Here is a 16,855-nt window from a genome sequence, read left to right as displayed (position 1 = left end):
CAACTTCTTCCAGTTCTGGTTTTAAACATGTTTCTCTTAATGTGAACTCAACTTATGAAGTGTACCCAGGTTCTTAGAGACGTCATATATCCATCCCAGGAAATCCAGGTAAATCTGAGAAGAGGGCACTTGAGCAGTTTTGCAGGCAGGGGAAGCCTGCAAGGAAAGTGCCCATAATTCCAGGAGGAGAAGTGTTGGTTATTTTGGAAACATGGACATTGGGCTTGTATAAGGACTGTTATCTCCATCAGCACAGTAAGGAAGAGCTTTGGGAGGAAGACACAACAAGTGCTACTATGGCCTGAGCTGGTGTTTTTCAGCTGTGGTAGCAAGGGACTTCTGCCCTCCAAGGGTCGGGCCAAGATGGGAACCACTGAACACGTGGTGGGGCACTGGTTGCTCAAGAAAATTCACACCTTGTTTGGTGCGTAACAGCTCATCTCTGTCCAGTTCGCAAAGGAAGGAATTTATTCCTATAGTAAGCAATATACTAAAAGATTATTTATAAGTCAGATGGATTTTTCTGGTACAGTTCCGGTGATAAAGCAATGCAGCAGACGAAAGGAAAAAGCTCATCATCTTACTTGAATTTTCCCTCTCTCTTCATTGACTTAGAAAGCACAGCAAATTAGATCAGAAACTGCCCTATCTGCAGAGCATTTCTGAGCGACTAAAGATTATATTGAAACTGGAGTAGGCATGAGGCTGGAAAAATTGTGAAATTTATTTCTCTAAACCTTTCTCTGGTGCTTTTGGAAGATGTCACTCAGGAAAGATTTATTCCCCTGGGAAAGCTTTGTTTTTTAAAGAAGCAAAGGCTTTTTGTATTTTTAACATGCACCCAATTAACCATTGCCTGTGGCTTGCTATTCTGGCTAGCACTAGGTGTCTGACCACATGGATCACACTTACACTAGTAAGTATAGAAGTTTGTTATGTACAAGTTCTCCATGCCTACGTTATATATAGGAACAACTTCTGGTATGATTTGGTTAAAAGACCTGCAGCAGAATGCTTACGGCCCTGCAATGCCTACACAATATGAGGTTACACGAGTCTTTAAATGTTATTAGCACGCTTAAAAGTACAACGTGCACAGAATATACCATCTTAGTGGTTTATAATCTGCACCAACACACCTGATGATAGCGTGGGAAATGAGCCCACAGCACAGTACGTGAAGCGCCTCACATGGGGCACGGATCTCTTTGCACCAGCACGGTTTTGGAACCAGCTGGCTGCAAGTGGGCATTGTGTTCTGTGGTGGGTCCCCTCCATTATTGATGAGTTATTTTATGTATTATGCAGTACTGTAATGAAGATGCAGTCTTTTGTCTTCCCACACTGTGTCCTCTGTGGTGCTGGGAAGTCTTGGGGCAATATTATCAAATAAAACAGACACTGCATTGTAGAAGATGAATGCAGCTGACTAACTTTCCCAGCAGTTACACTTTAGTGCCACTGAAATATCGAGAGACGCAGGACTAGTTGGAAAAATTTTAATGAAAAAATGAACTGAATATAACAGTACAAAATTCTATAAAAAAAAATTGTGTAGACTTTCATCTGAAATCCAGTGCACCATAATCTTCACACACATCCTGCACCGACAGAAACCTTGCAAATACTTAGGGCTTCTAACTAGAAGAGAGAATGTATGCTATATACTGCCAGTTTATCTGCTGTTTGATGAAGCAATGCTTTATTCTTCTATTTCTCCCCTTATTTTGGAGGGCTCAAAGTACTTTCCAAGGAACTTCCTCCCAGCAATATGGAAATGCAGTCACTTCTGGATGAGGAGAAGAGCAGAATCACTGAAGGAATGGAAGAAGATCTCAAACTCCGAAGAACTTACGGGAAAGGGGGCTGGAGAAATACATGTCAAATAATCCACAAGAGTGGAAAAGAAAAGCCAGGAGATCTGCTAATCAGAAGAGGAGTGAGGAGCAATCCGTCTGACTGCCAAAACGTCCTCCTTGCCGAGTTAAAGCCTGGTCTGTGAAGCTCCGTGTCAGAAGGCATGGGGCTGAACTCTGCACCTTCTGTGACCCACGCGTCTGGATTGTCTGGTCTGTAAGCCACTTACACTCAGAAGAAGAAAATGGCTTTCTTACACGCAAAAAAAAAAAAAAAAAAAAAATCACTGCTCATTTTCTTCAAACCTCTCCCCTACTACTTCATGCTTTCCTCCAATTGCTCCCTTCTTCGTCAGATGAGGCAGCTGACCTCTTCAACTATGACTAACTCTTCAACATAGCCCTCTGCATAAGGCCTTCCAGCACATGGTGTTTACGTTTAGAAATACAAATTATTTTCTTGCATTGTAAGTCAACAATAACTATCCAAGTCCCCAGGGCAAAGACATCACAAGAAAAGCAAAAGTCCATAATATGTAATATTCACTATGTCATTGGCAGCATTCACCAGTAGGCTGCATGTATCAGACTCTCAATTCTTCTCCAAGAGGTACCAAGTCTTTAAACCATGGAAGCCCAAGATGCCCTCAGAGTTGGTCACACCAAGCCACAAAGCCAAGCCACTGCCTCCTTCTGCAGAACGTTCTGATGGAAACATCCAGGTGCTGCCAGGGACCAGCAGGGAAGCAAGGACAGTGCAAATAAGCAAATAGGGAGGGAAAGACATGAAGCCATTGCTTTGCCTGTCTCTAGCAATTTGGTGAGCAAGAAAGGAGAAAAAGTATCCTCATTCCCTCTCTCAGGGAAGTGTAACCACTCATTGGGAGAAGTGCTGAGTGGGCAGGCTCCGTTAAGCCCTGCAGAAAGAGTTACCTTCACCACAGGCACCACTGGCTTTCCTACAAAATTATGTCAGGGAAGAACTTGCCCATTTGAGTTTACTGATATCCTCACCTTATGTTGTGCTCCAATTACTGTGCTGTGCTGCCACCGGTCATTGCATTTGTTATATCTAAGAGAATATGAGCCTTGAAGAACATGAACCTTGTCTGCTTACCAGACATCAAGCAGCCTGCGGGCAGGATCTGTGCAAAATGCTTTTCCCACGGTGTCCAGCCTGGGCAAGAAGGGATGATGCTCTGTCCCCAGTGAAACCTGGCTGCAGGTGACAAGGTAGGCCAGTGACACTCCTTGCATCAGGTAACTCATGCCAGTAAAAGGCCTGGCTTCACAAAGTGGACTCCCATAAGAAAAAACCCCAGTTTAATGGGAAGTCATTTGTCATACTAATAGTCTTACTAAATGACACCATTAAAGTACTGTAAGCAAGAGATTGGTAATGAGCAAGTCAATGTTATCATTTGCTCTCATTTTGCAGGCTGGCTCAGGACCAGCTCTTCATTTTTATTGTAAAGGAGAACAGATTAAAGAGACATATAAGGAAATCAAAGTAATTAGGCATATAAACAAGCTGGCAGGTAAACAATTGTGATTCAGTGAGAAAACTGTCAATCTCTAAAGGAAGGATGGTACACATTTGTGTTATTATTTTCTTTTTAGTCTTACTTTATCTCATTTTAGATTACTCCCAACATGATCATTAGCATCCTTACAAAGCTCAAGATTGAGCTGAGTATGTGTTCAGCTCCTGCAGTGCAAGGCTTGCTTTACCCCACCCTGAGGACGCGCACTGGGAGAGGCTCCCATCGCAGCACTGAGAATTTGGCCATGCAGAAGATGGCCAGCCCTCCCCGTGGGTAAGAGTACGAGTTCATCCACTGCAGAAATGCGACTAGACAGCAAGTTTAGACCATGGCTTTTCTCCCAACTTTCCCAAACTTTGGGATGTCAGACCCCTGGGAGGAATCCCTCCCCAGGGATGATCTTGACACGCAATCCAGGTTAACACAGGCTCGTGAGTCAGCAGCTGGATTTAGGATCTGATTCAGCCCATTTAACGAAGGGATTTAACAAAGCACTTGGTTTAGTTTTCACTAGTGTCCCATGTAATCAGTGCAGCGCGATCAGCACCTCTGTGGTGAATCATCTCAGGTCTCGAAGTGTCTCGTGAAGAAGTGGGACAGTAAGGTAATTCTGAATGCTATTTCCTAACTGTGTATTCATTTGAAGTGACTCATTCATTTTAAAGTCAGCACTGCCTAAAAATTATTTCCAACTCCCCAAAACACAGACTGCTACCATTTTTTAAAACTAATTCAGCTTAATGAGCCATTCAAAAACCCACACCATTGCTTTGCGACTAAGATTAGTTATTTTCCGAAATGTTACAGTACCCTGACTCCACATCTGCTGAAGATACAATGCAGTCTCAGATTTTCTGCTGTAGTCTACCATGATTAATTTTAGTCTATGCAAGTGGGCAGTAGAACGAAGGGAGAAGCAGTCATGGAAGCCAGAATCTGTATCCAACTACGGGAAGATTAGCAGCACCTAAATACCATAATGTCTCAGCAGGGAATATATGAAACAAGTAAACATTAGAAATAGCACATCCCAAGTAGTGCACGTAGCATATCCCAAACTGTGGAGCTAGCAGATAGATAGGGTATTCTGTACTAAGGATGAATGTGCCAGAGGGAACCTCTGTTTAACTCTCTGGTTTTGGCTGAGGATTTTCTTAGTGTGTGAGCAGTTCTGTGCGTACAAATGCACTCCTTAAAACTGTCATCCATCTGCATAAGCACGTGGGCAACTTTAATACATGGATGCGTGGATATAATAAATACATTTTTTTCCTAATGATTTTTCCATATGAAAAATCAAACCCTAATCCAGCACGCAGGCAGCAGAATGGATGGAGTATGCAGGCAGTGGCTGTGCCTGAAAAGATATATGGATATATGTGTTTGTGTGAATTCCTATCTGCATTAATTCATGCCCACAAAAGCTTATGCACTATATGAGCCTAGAAGAGCAGATCTGAAAAAACATTTTGTACCTTATATCCATTATGTACTTTTGCTGTCAACTTGCATGCGGAGATCATTGCAATAACTGGGAAACCTAGATGATATAAAAGTCCTCAATATAATCTATTACCAATTTGTAGCTAATGTAATTTTAAAGATAAATATTTATAGAAATAAATTTTGTAATTAAAAAAATTAATTTTGATAAAAATGAATATTTTGGGAATTTGTTTCACAGAATCAGAGTTTTTTTAAAAAACACGAAGGGTGAAATTCCCTTTAAACCAGATTTCAGTTTTTGACAAGCTCAGATATAAAGAATGGGACAACTGGCAATCTTTGAAACTTTTAACACTTTATGTATGAGAGAAAAGGGGTTGTTGAAGACTGAATGTTTACCAGATCATTTTTTTTCTAGAAAAGAAAGTAGGAAATTTTGTCATCTGTGACCCAATTCACGTCTGTCTATGTGACATCTACAAACTTTAAATGCAAGCTCTTCAGCATGGGCTGGATCTTATGTCTGTAAAGCATCTAACACACTTCGGTGTGCTAAGTAAATGAATAAAAGAATACCCCCAAAAATGCAAATTATTATTTGCTGTATATTCATAAACTTCTCAGAAATCTAATAGGCTTTTCAAGTACTCAAAAATACTTTCTTAAAAATACCTGTTGTTCTTTGCTAGGAGTAGCTAACATAATTAAAGTATCCACTTTAAGATAATTTCTTTCATTTTAGTCTAAGAGCAATAAATTCTCATCTTGAGGCTCATGTTTCCACAAGGCACCTCCCTGGAACAGCCTAAAAATCCTGCAAAAAACCCACTCCCTTTGATGGCAAGAGACAGATGGGGAAAAAAACCCCAAACGTAAGGGCTTTCAGAAGAAAGGCAGACTCATCATAGACATTAAACCAATCACTACATCAAGACCATAGTCAAAGTATCCAAATTTTGGAGTCTCATCTGGTGGTCTAAAAGGGTTAAGCACATATGAGCAGCCAAAGAGCTCTGTACTCTTCAGACTTCCATGAGTTTTGGACTGGTGAGTGTTGGCCATATTTCCTCCTGAAGTCTCCTGCTGTGGCACAACTAGAGCTGAAAAAGTTCAAGCTGAAGAAGGCAGAATTCAGTCCTCAGTACTTCTAAATACAGCTCTGAATTTCAGACATTTCTTGATTTTTATGATTTTTGCATTTGTCAGCTCAATAGGATGAATGGAAATAGCAAAAGAAAAAATACGAACTTTTATATTACCTATTTGTGTATTGAAGGTTGTCAGGAGAAAACCTCTCTCTAGCGAGCTGCTGTCCATCGCGAGTGAACACTGCAGTGAAACCTGGACGGCAGCAAGCGATGTAAACCTTGACTCACTGTGTTTTCAAAAGGAAGATAGGGCTGTATTTTGTAAGAAAAAAGACACCACACAAGGATTGCTTTCTCTTCCCAGCCCAGGAGCTGCAGAGAGGTCACAGGTGTGTAACTGAGGGCAGCACTTCATCCAGGTACCGCAGACTAGAAACTGGTTTCCATTGAGAAACCAGGACTTTATTTTGGGCCCTTGAAAAGCTAGTTCACAGAACAGTAAGCTTCACCACAAACTGCAACTGCAGTCAGTATAGTACTTAGGAAGAACATCAGTCAGTGTCCAGAGTACAGGCCTTTGCATTTTACCTTATGAAATAACCGAGACGCCACACAATCCTCTTTTTGAAAGCCGGCCCACAAGAGCCAACGGCTGTAGCTGACACCCAACACAATGGAAATACCAGCTCCGAGTTCTACCTTATAAAATGTTGCTAATTTTATTCTAGCTTCTGTTTATTTAAAGTTATATTCTGCCATTTTACATGTAACACAACGCATACACAGATCCTTGTAAATCGGTGGGTCTACCTGCCTCCTGAGGCATTGCGAAATAACCACCGATTTCCTATCATGAGTTAAGGCACCATGAAAAATTAGAAGGAAGGTGAATAAAACCTGAAAACACGTACAATTCATTCCACAGCAAATGTTGATCTAAAGGCTGTCTACCAGAGACCAACTTTTTTTATTATAACGTGTTTTATAACGGCATACTATCCAATACAACTGCACTAGGTGATTGATAACAAGCATTGTAAAATGTCACAGATAATAAAGAGTGTAGTGGCTGGTAATTTACCTCCGTCTTGTGAGTTCATGATATTCAGAGCAAACAGCATTGCATTGGAGAACGTGGTAGCCTCTTCTTTGCTTGCAAAATTCAAGCCATAGACCTGCCGTGCATCGCGCCATTGATGAAAGGTAGGTGTTGCTTGATTGTACTTCAGTCCTTTCACAATTGAGTAATTAATCACTACCTGTGATTTGAAAGAGAGGGGTGAAGATTAAAAATAGTTCCATTTTGAGTGGGGAAAAAAAATCCAACCCTTTGGTAAAGGTTAATTAAATTGGTAGAGGCAATCCGTATAGCAGCTCCTACATGGCCGTACAGTAAGGCAGTGTGCGTTTCGATGACAGAAGATCCGCATCTGGGAGTGAGATTTACAACAGTTCAATTCAGCCTCAGGGACTTGCAAGCTAGTTTTGCAAAATCTATTACCTGCTCGTGTTTTCTACAGCACCTCTGCAGGGTACAGCTGTGCAGATACTGCAGACAGATGTCAGGAGTCAGGGCCAGCAGCTGTTGCCATCTTTTTGGGGATGATCGTGCACAATTGTCAGAAAAAGAGCCAGACAGAGCTCTTGGCACTAACCCTGCCCTACAGCAGATAAATGTTTTACTCATTGCACCAGCTCTGCTTTTCTCCTCCCATGCGCCTGATCACCACCAGCTTCTTATGTTGAGAGAGGTTTTTCTCTAGAATCAGATAGGCAATGACAAAACCAGACAAGCAACTATTTCCTCTCCCACCTCCTCCCTTGCTGTACGGGCTATAATTTCCAGGTAAGGGGTAACTGCAGCAGAAGGGTGTTTCTGTATGTTCTGATTTAATCTGCTAAATACAATGCCCTGTTTATCCTTGGGCAGGGCACGTGGGACACCCGGCTACACAGTACACCTGGGGTCCGAGCAGAAACCTCCAACGCTAAAAGCGTAAGCTGGTCTAGCTGAAGGTGGAGAGGCAGGGGTGTCCGCTGCACCACTAATAAGCCAGAAGGACCCATGGTAGAGACAGCACCCCTGAGATACCCACCTGTGGACTGACAATGGCACTCTGTTGTGACGCAAATTTAAGAAACAAAATGCCAACAGAAGGGATCATAATTATTCTCATAAACAGGCACAGTGCAGTTGAAAACAGAGAAGGAGTAGGAAATGGAGGCTCCCTCTTCATCAGCCCACACAGGCTGGGGACAGAAGGGAACCAGGGACAAAGAAACTTAAAATTATGAGCACGGAAAGTCTGAAGTTCATTATTCAAATATAGCAAATCTGGTTTTGAGTATTTGAGATTGTCTCTACAAACGGAGTTATTTTGGATGGAGTTTTATCAAGAGCCAGAACAATCCCTGGTCCCCGTTGAAAGCCAATCAATGGAAATCCTCCACCAAACTAGTTTGTATGGCTCATCTGTAAATTAGATGGGCTGGACACTGGTATACAGGAGTAGGAAGAGGGACCTTGGTGCACGCTGTCCGGGAGCTCACTCTTAGCGTGAGTCTTACCATCCTGGACTTGGTAAGATGGGACCAACAAGTGAAGACAAGGGAACAGAGAGCCAGTAACGAATAAATGCTGCATACACAGTATTTATTGTTATAGGTGGACCCCATACTCCAGAAAACCTACCAATACATCTTTTTTGCAGTCTGACTGACCAGTACTTTGGAAAGTTTTCTGTTAGTACTATTATTGCATCTAGAAAACTCCAACATATTTAATTAGATTAACAATATTTTTGCTAGATGACTGACAACTCTTCTCAATTATAAAAGCAGAGTTTTAAAACTAATTTCAAAGATGAATGACTCCTAGCTCTGAGTTTTGACTTTTCAGTGGATTGCCAGTTTAAATTGGCAGAAAAACATTAGACGAGCACCTAATACATAAGGAGCAAATTGTTTTTCACACATTCCTATTTTTGAAGGATGACATTGCCTCACTGATATAGTTAGTTAACAGATGTCTGAGAACTATACTATATTGATACATAAAAAATTACGGAAACCAGCAAAGAAGCCGCTACACCAGTAGATAATTACATATATACTCTATTTCTATAATGCATTTTCTTACCTGAGCGAGCATTAAACAGTGACATAGCAGATAGTCTTTGAATACTTGGTTAGCTTTAGGCATAAATTATCCTGATAGTTATTGAACATCAGGTATCTGGTCCAACTGTTGCTCTCAAACCACCAGCATTATTAAATTTCCATGTAAATGCACTGGGCAGCAATCAGACCTACACTGCTTTTTTTGCCACATTTCACAGAGAGATTCCTGACCTGTGATCCAAAGGGAGATGCAGGGCAGCCTACATTTGGTACACAGGCTCCCAACAGTTGGTCCCCTGAAAATGGGAACCGCATCGCCAGCATGCTGCGCGGGAAGCCACCCACACCAACCAGAACGACGTGGAAACCACGTCGCTCTGTCACAGCCAAGCCATGAACTCACTCTTATAGCTGACAGCTTAGATAGCCTTTTTCTCTTGAAAAATGGTGACATCACCTCCACTCCACCACTGAGCATTGGGAGAGCCTGTACCGATGTTGCTCACACTCAAGGAGTCTCTGGAGCATCAGGTAGACTCATGCCTGGATTACTAACCCAACAGTTTTAACTTGTACCAATTTTTAAGTCTTCCAACCACTTCTGAGTAGCGTAACCAAGGGAAGGCACAGCCAGTATGTTTGAGGAAATGTTTAGAAAGACTGTGAGGTTCTATCAGGCTTTGCAAAGTGAGTATTTCTCAGTGAGTATTTCTCACCTACTAAAAGAATGTTCTGTTTCAAAGGACAGCACTATTAAAGTCCAAAGAGCATCAGAGGGTGTAGTGCAGTTGTATAATGAAAGACAGAAATTGTAAAAACCTATGCCAAAAATCGTTTAATAGAAGACAAGGTAAACTGTTCAAAATTTGCTTTCCCAGAACATCGACCCAAGGAACTCAGAGAATCCGCTCTGTTCTAAGGGTTTGATCCCTTCAGTCAAATAAAGACAGAATTTGAATGTTGACATTCAGTAATCATCAGGATGCCTACACATGTAATACCTTCAAACATGTAATACTTTCAAACATGTAATACCTTCAAAGTCAAAACAGAGAGTTTAAAACTGGGAAATGAAACATAAAATAGCCAGAGTTTCATTCTATCTCCTTTGGCTAATATTTCTAGAAATCAGAAAAGAGAGGAGGGGTTCTCCTGCTGTTGTTAAAAATGAGTGCACAAAGGTATCTTGTACAGATGGTGTGGAGACTCTGCAAGACACATGATGATAAGTAAGTGCTTCAGAGCAGTAATTAAAATAAAGAAGGTCTCCCTGTTTGGAGCACAGGGGGTTTTTTACAGGCATTTCTAAGGGATCTTTAAAGCTTCGTATGTCAGTAAGATAGCATCTGCCATGCTGAACAGACCAACAGTTCATCTTTTCATCTTCAGTTGTAGTCTGTAATAGGTGGATTGGAGAAACTTACTGGAAATCTTGCAGAAAGAAGTAATGGATTTGTCCGTAACAAACAATTCTTCCTATAACTCTTCACCCAGAGTTTATCTTAAAAGCTGAAACATGACATTTTATATACCTATTTTTTTCTTTTCCAACCCCTTTTACTATTTTCTATCCTGAAACAAAGTAGTCTTGTTACTGATATAAATGTCTGTGTTGCTTTGAATCCTCTTAAATTCTGAATTTCAATGATCTCGTATGGCAAGGAGTTTCACAGACCAGTTTCACAGACCAGTTGTGCATAGTATTAATATGTTGACACCCTTCAATGTTCCCATCACTATAACGTTAAAAAACTATTTGCTTCACTTCTACCTGGTACTCTCCTCACCCTTTCATCTCAGTTTCAAGTGTAGGCTGTCTGGGGCAGGCAGAGAATTTTGGGATCTATGGAGAAAGCTCAAAAACAAAAGACCCTTCCCTTTGACTGCAGTCTGTAGGCTGCTGAGCTATAAATTGTCAGCAGCGGTGATGGTGGTGTTTGACAGGACTCACAGGAATGGGGCTAGAAGGGACTGAGGGGGCCTCAGGACGACATCTGAGGTGTAACCACAACCAAGATCACGGGAGGAGCACACAAGTCTTACCGCCCATACTCTTGCTTTTTGAACCAGAACAAGACATTTGCTTGTTTCTCTGGAGTATGAAATGGTTCAGAAGTTTGTTATCAGCCTGGGGCCTGCCGTGCTGCCAGCGCCCAGACGCCTCTCGTGGGGAGCAGTCCTACGATTGCTAAAACAGGGAGGATACGGCATAGCAGCTAAAAACTGCTTTCTTTACTTCTGTAAGCAGGCCCAAACCTGACCAACTTCTAATAAGTTACAGCGGTGATTAATTGGGTCTTTATTTTTCAAAAAATGTGGTTTAGTTTATATCTCAAGAATGCTGTCCCTGTTTCAGTTTTGGCTTGGGCTCAAATGTAAAACGTCCCACCTTCCCCAAGGCCCTGTTTTTACATTCACTTCGTAGCCACATCAATATCCAAACCCTCAGGAGATATGATTCACTTTTGACTTGCACCCTCCTCCCCGCTGTTTGTTCAGCACATGCCTTCCGGTGATGAGATCACGCTGAGCTGAAATCACTGGATACAACATCATCATTTAAACCTCCAGTTGATCAGGACTCTGAATTGGGGAGCTACTGCTTGTCAGCTAAGCCATAAAGATGGACCACTTGTCTGTTTTTCGCTTTGCGAACTCCTTGCACGGTGCCTGAAGCTAACACACTTCACCTTTACAACAGGCTGGGTTACGACGACAAGTCGCAACACAGGGGTAAACCGTTTGCTTGCGACTGTTGGGCTACGAGAAAATGAAGGCTGCAAGGAAACACCAAAACTCATGACATCAAGCGATTGTGATACTGATCTGGCCTTAGCTTCAAACCAGTTCTGGCCTCTGTGGCTACTTCAAAGCTTCAAAAGTCTACCTCTGTTTTTCTGAAGATTACTGCTCGTGCCAGCATGAGTCTATGCAAATGTGCACGTCTGTGCAGAGCAGAAAGGGGAATTCATGCACTGCTGGTCTGCAACTTGGCGCTGCTGCGCTGCGCAAGCACGCGATGGGCACGTCACCCAGACACATATGGAGAACAAGAGGTCGGGTGACCACTTCCCGGTGGTGAGAATGATGCTCAAGTTCTGCCACTCTAAAAACCATATTACTTTGTGGTGAACTTCTTAGACACTGTCAGCTAGAGAAGATGATAAACACAGATAAGGTAAACAGGACAAGACAGTATCATAACCTCTAACACGTGCACCAAAAATGGGCTAGAAAACAGAAAGGCAGCTAGACAAAGACAACAAAAGGAGCCTACAGAAGAAGATATGTGAAGAAAAATACAGAATGAAAATTAAAGAGAGAGATTATTAGAGGTGTAATATAAAACAACAAAAATTAAAAGGGAAACATTAAAGGCAGGCAAGGGTGAAGTCATGAAGATTAGTCTGTGCCTTGCCAAACAGTATGTAATACAACTTAAAATTGTTCCTCCGTGGTACTGTTGTGCTACATATTTTAAACGAGTTTCTCAGCTCTTGGAAATCTGTGTAGCTTCATTAGCTTCATTATATGCCAAATCACAATTAGCTGAAGATTGGTCCTTTTCAGAAAAAATACGGCTTTCCTGGCAAAGCAACAGCTTTTACTAAAACCTCACTTCCAGTGTGATTTAGCACAATCTGAGAGCAAGCATGAAATGGCTTGTACAGAGAATTATTTTAAGTGAAATTCATTTTTGTTCTCGTTAAATGCAAATACTTAGCAAGCCTAGCAAGCTTATGATTCCATGTGAGACTCATATAAAATATATTAAATTCTGAATCTTGAGACTTTCAGAACGTTCCTTTTAATACTACTATGCTATGCTGTCTTGAATTTACTTTATTCATAATACTGTATTTTTGTTATCATATTTAAGGTGAATACTTTCTTTTAGACAATTTTAAGTGACTAAGGTAACCTGTACTTTTTTGTCTGTTTGAAGGAGGATTTTTAGTCTTTAAACTCTAGAAAAATATATTCTTCTATCTGTTTCCTTCTGAATGGAGATGATTTTTCAATGGCATGCAGCCTCTTCATAAGTAGGAACATTTGCAAGCAAATAGAATGTTACAGTTAATGCAAAACACGTTTAAAGTGCAAATCAAGATTTGACTTTTTAATATATCCTACTCTTTAAATTGTATACTCTGATTAAGACAGACCTCTGGTACATAGTTTCCCTTACATATATACGTAGAATTTATGACTTTTGCTTGTTTTACACCAGCTATTCAGACCCATCTTAGATTGCAGTCACATGAAAATCATTTACATTCACCTGCTGGTTATGTAAAATAAACAGCTAGCACGGCCTGTTACAAAGCAGTACTGACTAGAAGCCACTGTATTTCATTTCTCTTAGAAAATACTTTCTATTTTTTAAACGGAACTACGTTAGTATATTGCCTTTGCTCTACTGAGAAGGATAAAAGCAGTGGCAAAAGATAAGGCAGATGTTTCATAAGTGCACTGCAAGGAGCTGAAAACTGATGTGCTAAAACCCCACCTATTTCTATTCTGCTTTTCTTTTTTCAAGATGATGACTGTGTATATGGACAGTGTAGAAAAGTCATTAACACTTCTAGTAAGCAACCTGACTACCTTTTCCAGTCGGCCCAAGCGTCATTACAGCTGACAGCTGAGGGACATCATCTGCATTTCCATGAGCAGATCGGTCAATTTACCACTTGTGGCAGCTGAGAGGTGCTGGTGCACTGGCTCCCGCTCTCCAGCTTGGCTTGGCTAGGCTAGGCTAGGCTAGGCTAGGCTTGGCTTGGCTTGCCCTGCCCCTGCCCGTCTCGTGCTGGTGGAAGTGCTCCTCACACCTTCCCAGGAGGCCTCGCCGCTCTCTGAAGCAACAGAAAATCAATCACCCACCTTCTTCTGATTCTTCTGCCAGGCTGAGGGCTCGAGGTGAGCGTGGGAGGTGGGCAGCCCGGGCAGGCTGGGCTGCCACCGCCCTACCGGCCTCACGCCAACACACACAGGGAGCCACCGACTCTGAAATATCTGCACTAAAATACAACTGGCTCAACAGTATAGCACCGCTACTCCCCCCGAAGTATATTTTTGTAATTTAGGGTCTAAACATGACATTTGGTTACGGATGGCGCGCGGCACACCCGCGAGCCAGGCTGCCAGGAGCCGGTGGCAAAGGAGGGTCTGATCCCAGTTCTGATTATCTAAATCCCATATAACTCCTTTAATACCCAGGGAGGTCCTGCAGACTTAGGCTGCCGTAAATCAGATCACAGTGTGCACCTAGGATTTTAAAATCCATTATGAGGAACTACGTACTTATCACAGCAATGTAACAATCGTGCTTTGCAAGATGGCAGTGCAGAATGATTGATTTATTTTTCTTTTTTATACATACTAAAAACAAGCAAAAGGTAAGTTAGGGGTAGCTGAGAGCAAAACCTGCAGAATGAAATAAGACTCATTTCACAAGCAAAAATGGAGGGGGGAAAAAAAACATTAAAATCTCTCTGGCATTTACCAAAAGTTCTGTTTTATTCTAACAAAGAAGCAGTAATAAATTATGATACGTTCTGTGCACAAAAAATTATACAAAATCTGAATGACTGGAGTAAACAGACTCGTAGGCACCTTGCAGGGAGCAGGAAATGTTGCTAGACTGCATTAAGTATAGAACTGATGGTATCAAATGAGATCAAAGGTTAATTTACAGGAAACTCAATACAGTTACTCACTTGTTGATCTTGCAGTTTAACTCCAACTACCCTGAAGGTGTTAGTGGCCGTGTTGTGGTATATGTTGATTCTGCTGAATCCCTGCTGTCCAGGTTTGATTGGCACCCATTTCTTACTGGTATCGTCATAGACCATAACTGAAGCCCGGGCTTGGCAAATACTCTGTTCACTGGAGAACAAAAACAACAAAATCAGGAAAAAAACCAGTGAATTTGCTGCATGCTACCGAAAACATCTAAAGGAAAAGAAACCAACAGAAATTATCAGAACTACTTACAACATATGTTTTATAAGAGATCTGCTAATCCTTTGAATGCAATCTGCCTGTTAAATTAAAGCTGGCATGTATGTGTTCATAGACTTAAAAAAATTCCAGTACGCTGCTGTTTTGAACTGATAATCTATTTTATATAAAAATATTAGGCCCTGAGGAATAACTCGTATCACAGAAACGTTATGAAAACTGTCCAACAGTGTGAATGCTCCATTTATTTTATGTACCTGCTGGCAAGTGAAGTCTTTCACATTTGCATGGAAACTTACTGATATTTTACAGCTTACTGACAAAATAAACGTGACATCCACAGCTGAGTTACACATTCAAAACTGGAAGCAAGCAGACCTTGAACCAAAAGCCACGTTAGGTAAACTGAAGAAATCAATTACGTTAATCCAGCTGACGCCTAATACCCAGACCTGCTGACGCACTTAGAAGTCCCAGAATACAGGGTGCGAAACACAGAGGAACTCTTTTTTCCTTCATCTCAGTAGCAAAGAAGGTGGGAAAGGGGAATCCACAAATGTCTGCCTTCCAGTGTTAAAGTACATCATAGCCATTATTTTGTATAGCATTAATACTATTTTTCTTCTGTAGATTCACAGAAATTCATCAGTTCTTTACCTCTTGCTTGCATATTCGTGACTAATATACGTATACTAGATTCGTGCTAAAACACACTCCTCATGTACAAGAAATGCCACTGGCAAATACTGTTGAGGCGACATGTCAATACGGATCAGGATTTCAACTCCGGCTCTCCTGACTTCCCAGCCACTTTTCTGATACCAGAGGAAGTAAGAGTTCCTTATATGAAGAAAAAAATGAATCCTCCAAATTTTGGAGATTTGAGATCTTCAAATGTAACAGGGATTTTCAACATGCAAATAGTGCATCTTAGGCCTAAATAAAACTGTTAGGATTTATGTCCTGCAAAAATCTTAAGTTCATGACCGTCCTATTAACTTTAAAGCTATATATATTTATATATACCTCCCTTCCTTAGCCCAAGCCATATTAAATAACATTCGGCAATGCAACATCAAGTGGTAATCTGCTTTGCACATAATCCTTTCTTTCCCCCTCTTGCAGATACTTCTTTGTTTTGGTTTTGCCTCAGTAATGCCTCACTTACTTGCACACAAATACATGAGAAGCTCCTGGGTGGTGCTAAACCATATCGCTGCACTGCCACCCTGCCAAGTTACACCACTTGTAAATGATACCAACTGCTGCAAACCCAAACCCACCCAACCCCATCACTGTCATCATTTTAATGAAAGGGAGTTACTGTAAGTATTAAGAAGATCTGGGTAGATTACAGCAGCAATTTTCAATCTCTTCTGATTTGTGGGTCTCAAAAAGATTTCCAAGGCGGATGCATCCCCCATTGTACACTAAAGCCTACTGACTCTGGCTTGTTTTATCAGTCACTTCACATAGCCTCCAGGTAGCCCACAGACCTCCTCCAGGCTGTGGGTAAGCACCCGAAAACTCTTCACTACATTTACACAGGGAGCAACGATGCTGGCAGACATCCCCATAAAGAACAAGGTAAGAAATTCAGAATAAATTGTATTTTTATTATGTAGCATGGAAACAGCTAGATCTGTTACTGAAGAAATATATTCAGATCAGAAAGACTAAACATTATTTTATTTATATTCTTCAGAATTTATAAAATCAAGCTCATCTACCAGTTGCTATTGCTTTGTTATGCGAGATACCTGGAGAACAGCTGCACCTTTGCTGATGTACTTACCCAGCAAATACCTCTCCATCCCCTTTTTTAAGGTAGGCTAGTGTC

General features: G+C 41.3%; 1 protein-coding gene across 1 annotated transcript in view; it reads right to left on the bottom strand.

Moving 5' to 3' along the window:
• Positions 1-16,855, bottom strand: part of LOC104081395 (ena/VASP-like protein) — a gene marked incomplete at its 3' end in the record, with an annotated part of 122,082 nt that overhangs the window by 50,472 nt on the left and 54,755 nt on the right. The window contains exons 2-3 of the mRNA XM_009584131.1: positions 14,772-14,940; positions 7,016-7,193 (exon numbers count right to left, since the gene is read on the bottom strand). Of these exons, the coding sequence (XP_009582426.1) occupies positions 7,016-7,193; positions 14,772-14,940 (347 nt within the window). The remainder of the gene's footprint in view (positions 1-7,015; positions 7,194-14,771; positions 14,941-16,855) is intronic.

Source organism: Fulmarus glacialis, unplaced genomic scaffold (genome assembly GCF_000690835.1).
Source record: "Fulmarus glacialis isolate BGI_N327 unplaced genomic scaffold, ASM69083v1 scaffold10528, whole genome shotgun sequence".
Lineage (NCBI taxonomy): Eukaryota > Metazoa > Chordata > Aves > Procellariiformes > Procellariidae > Fulmarus > Fulmarus glacialis.
This window is presented reverse-complemented; position numbering and strand designations above follow the sequence as displayed.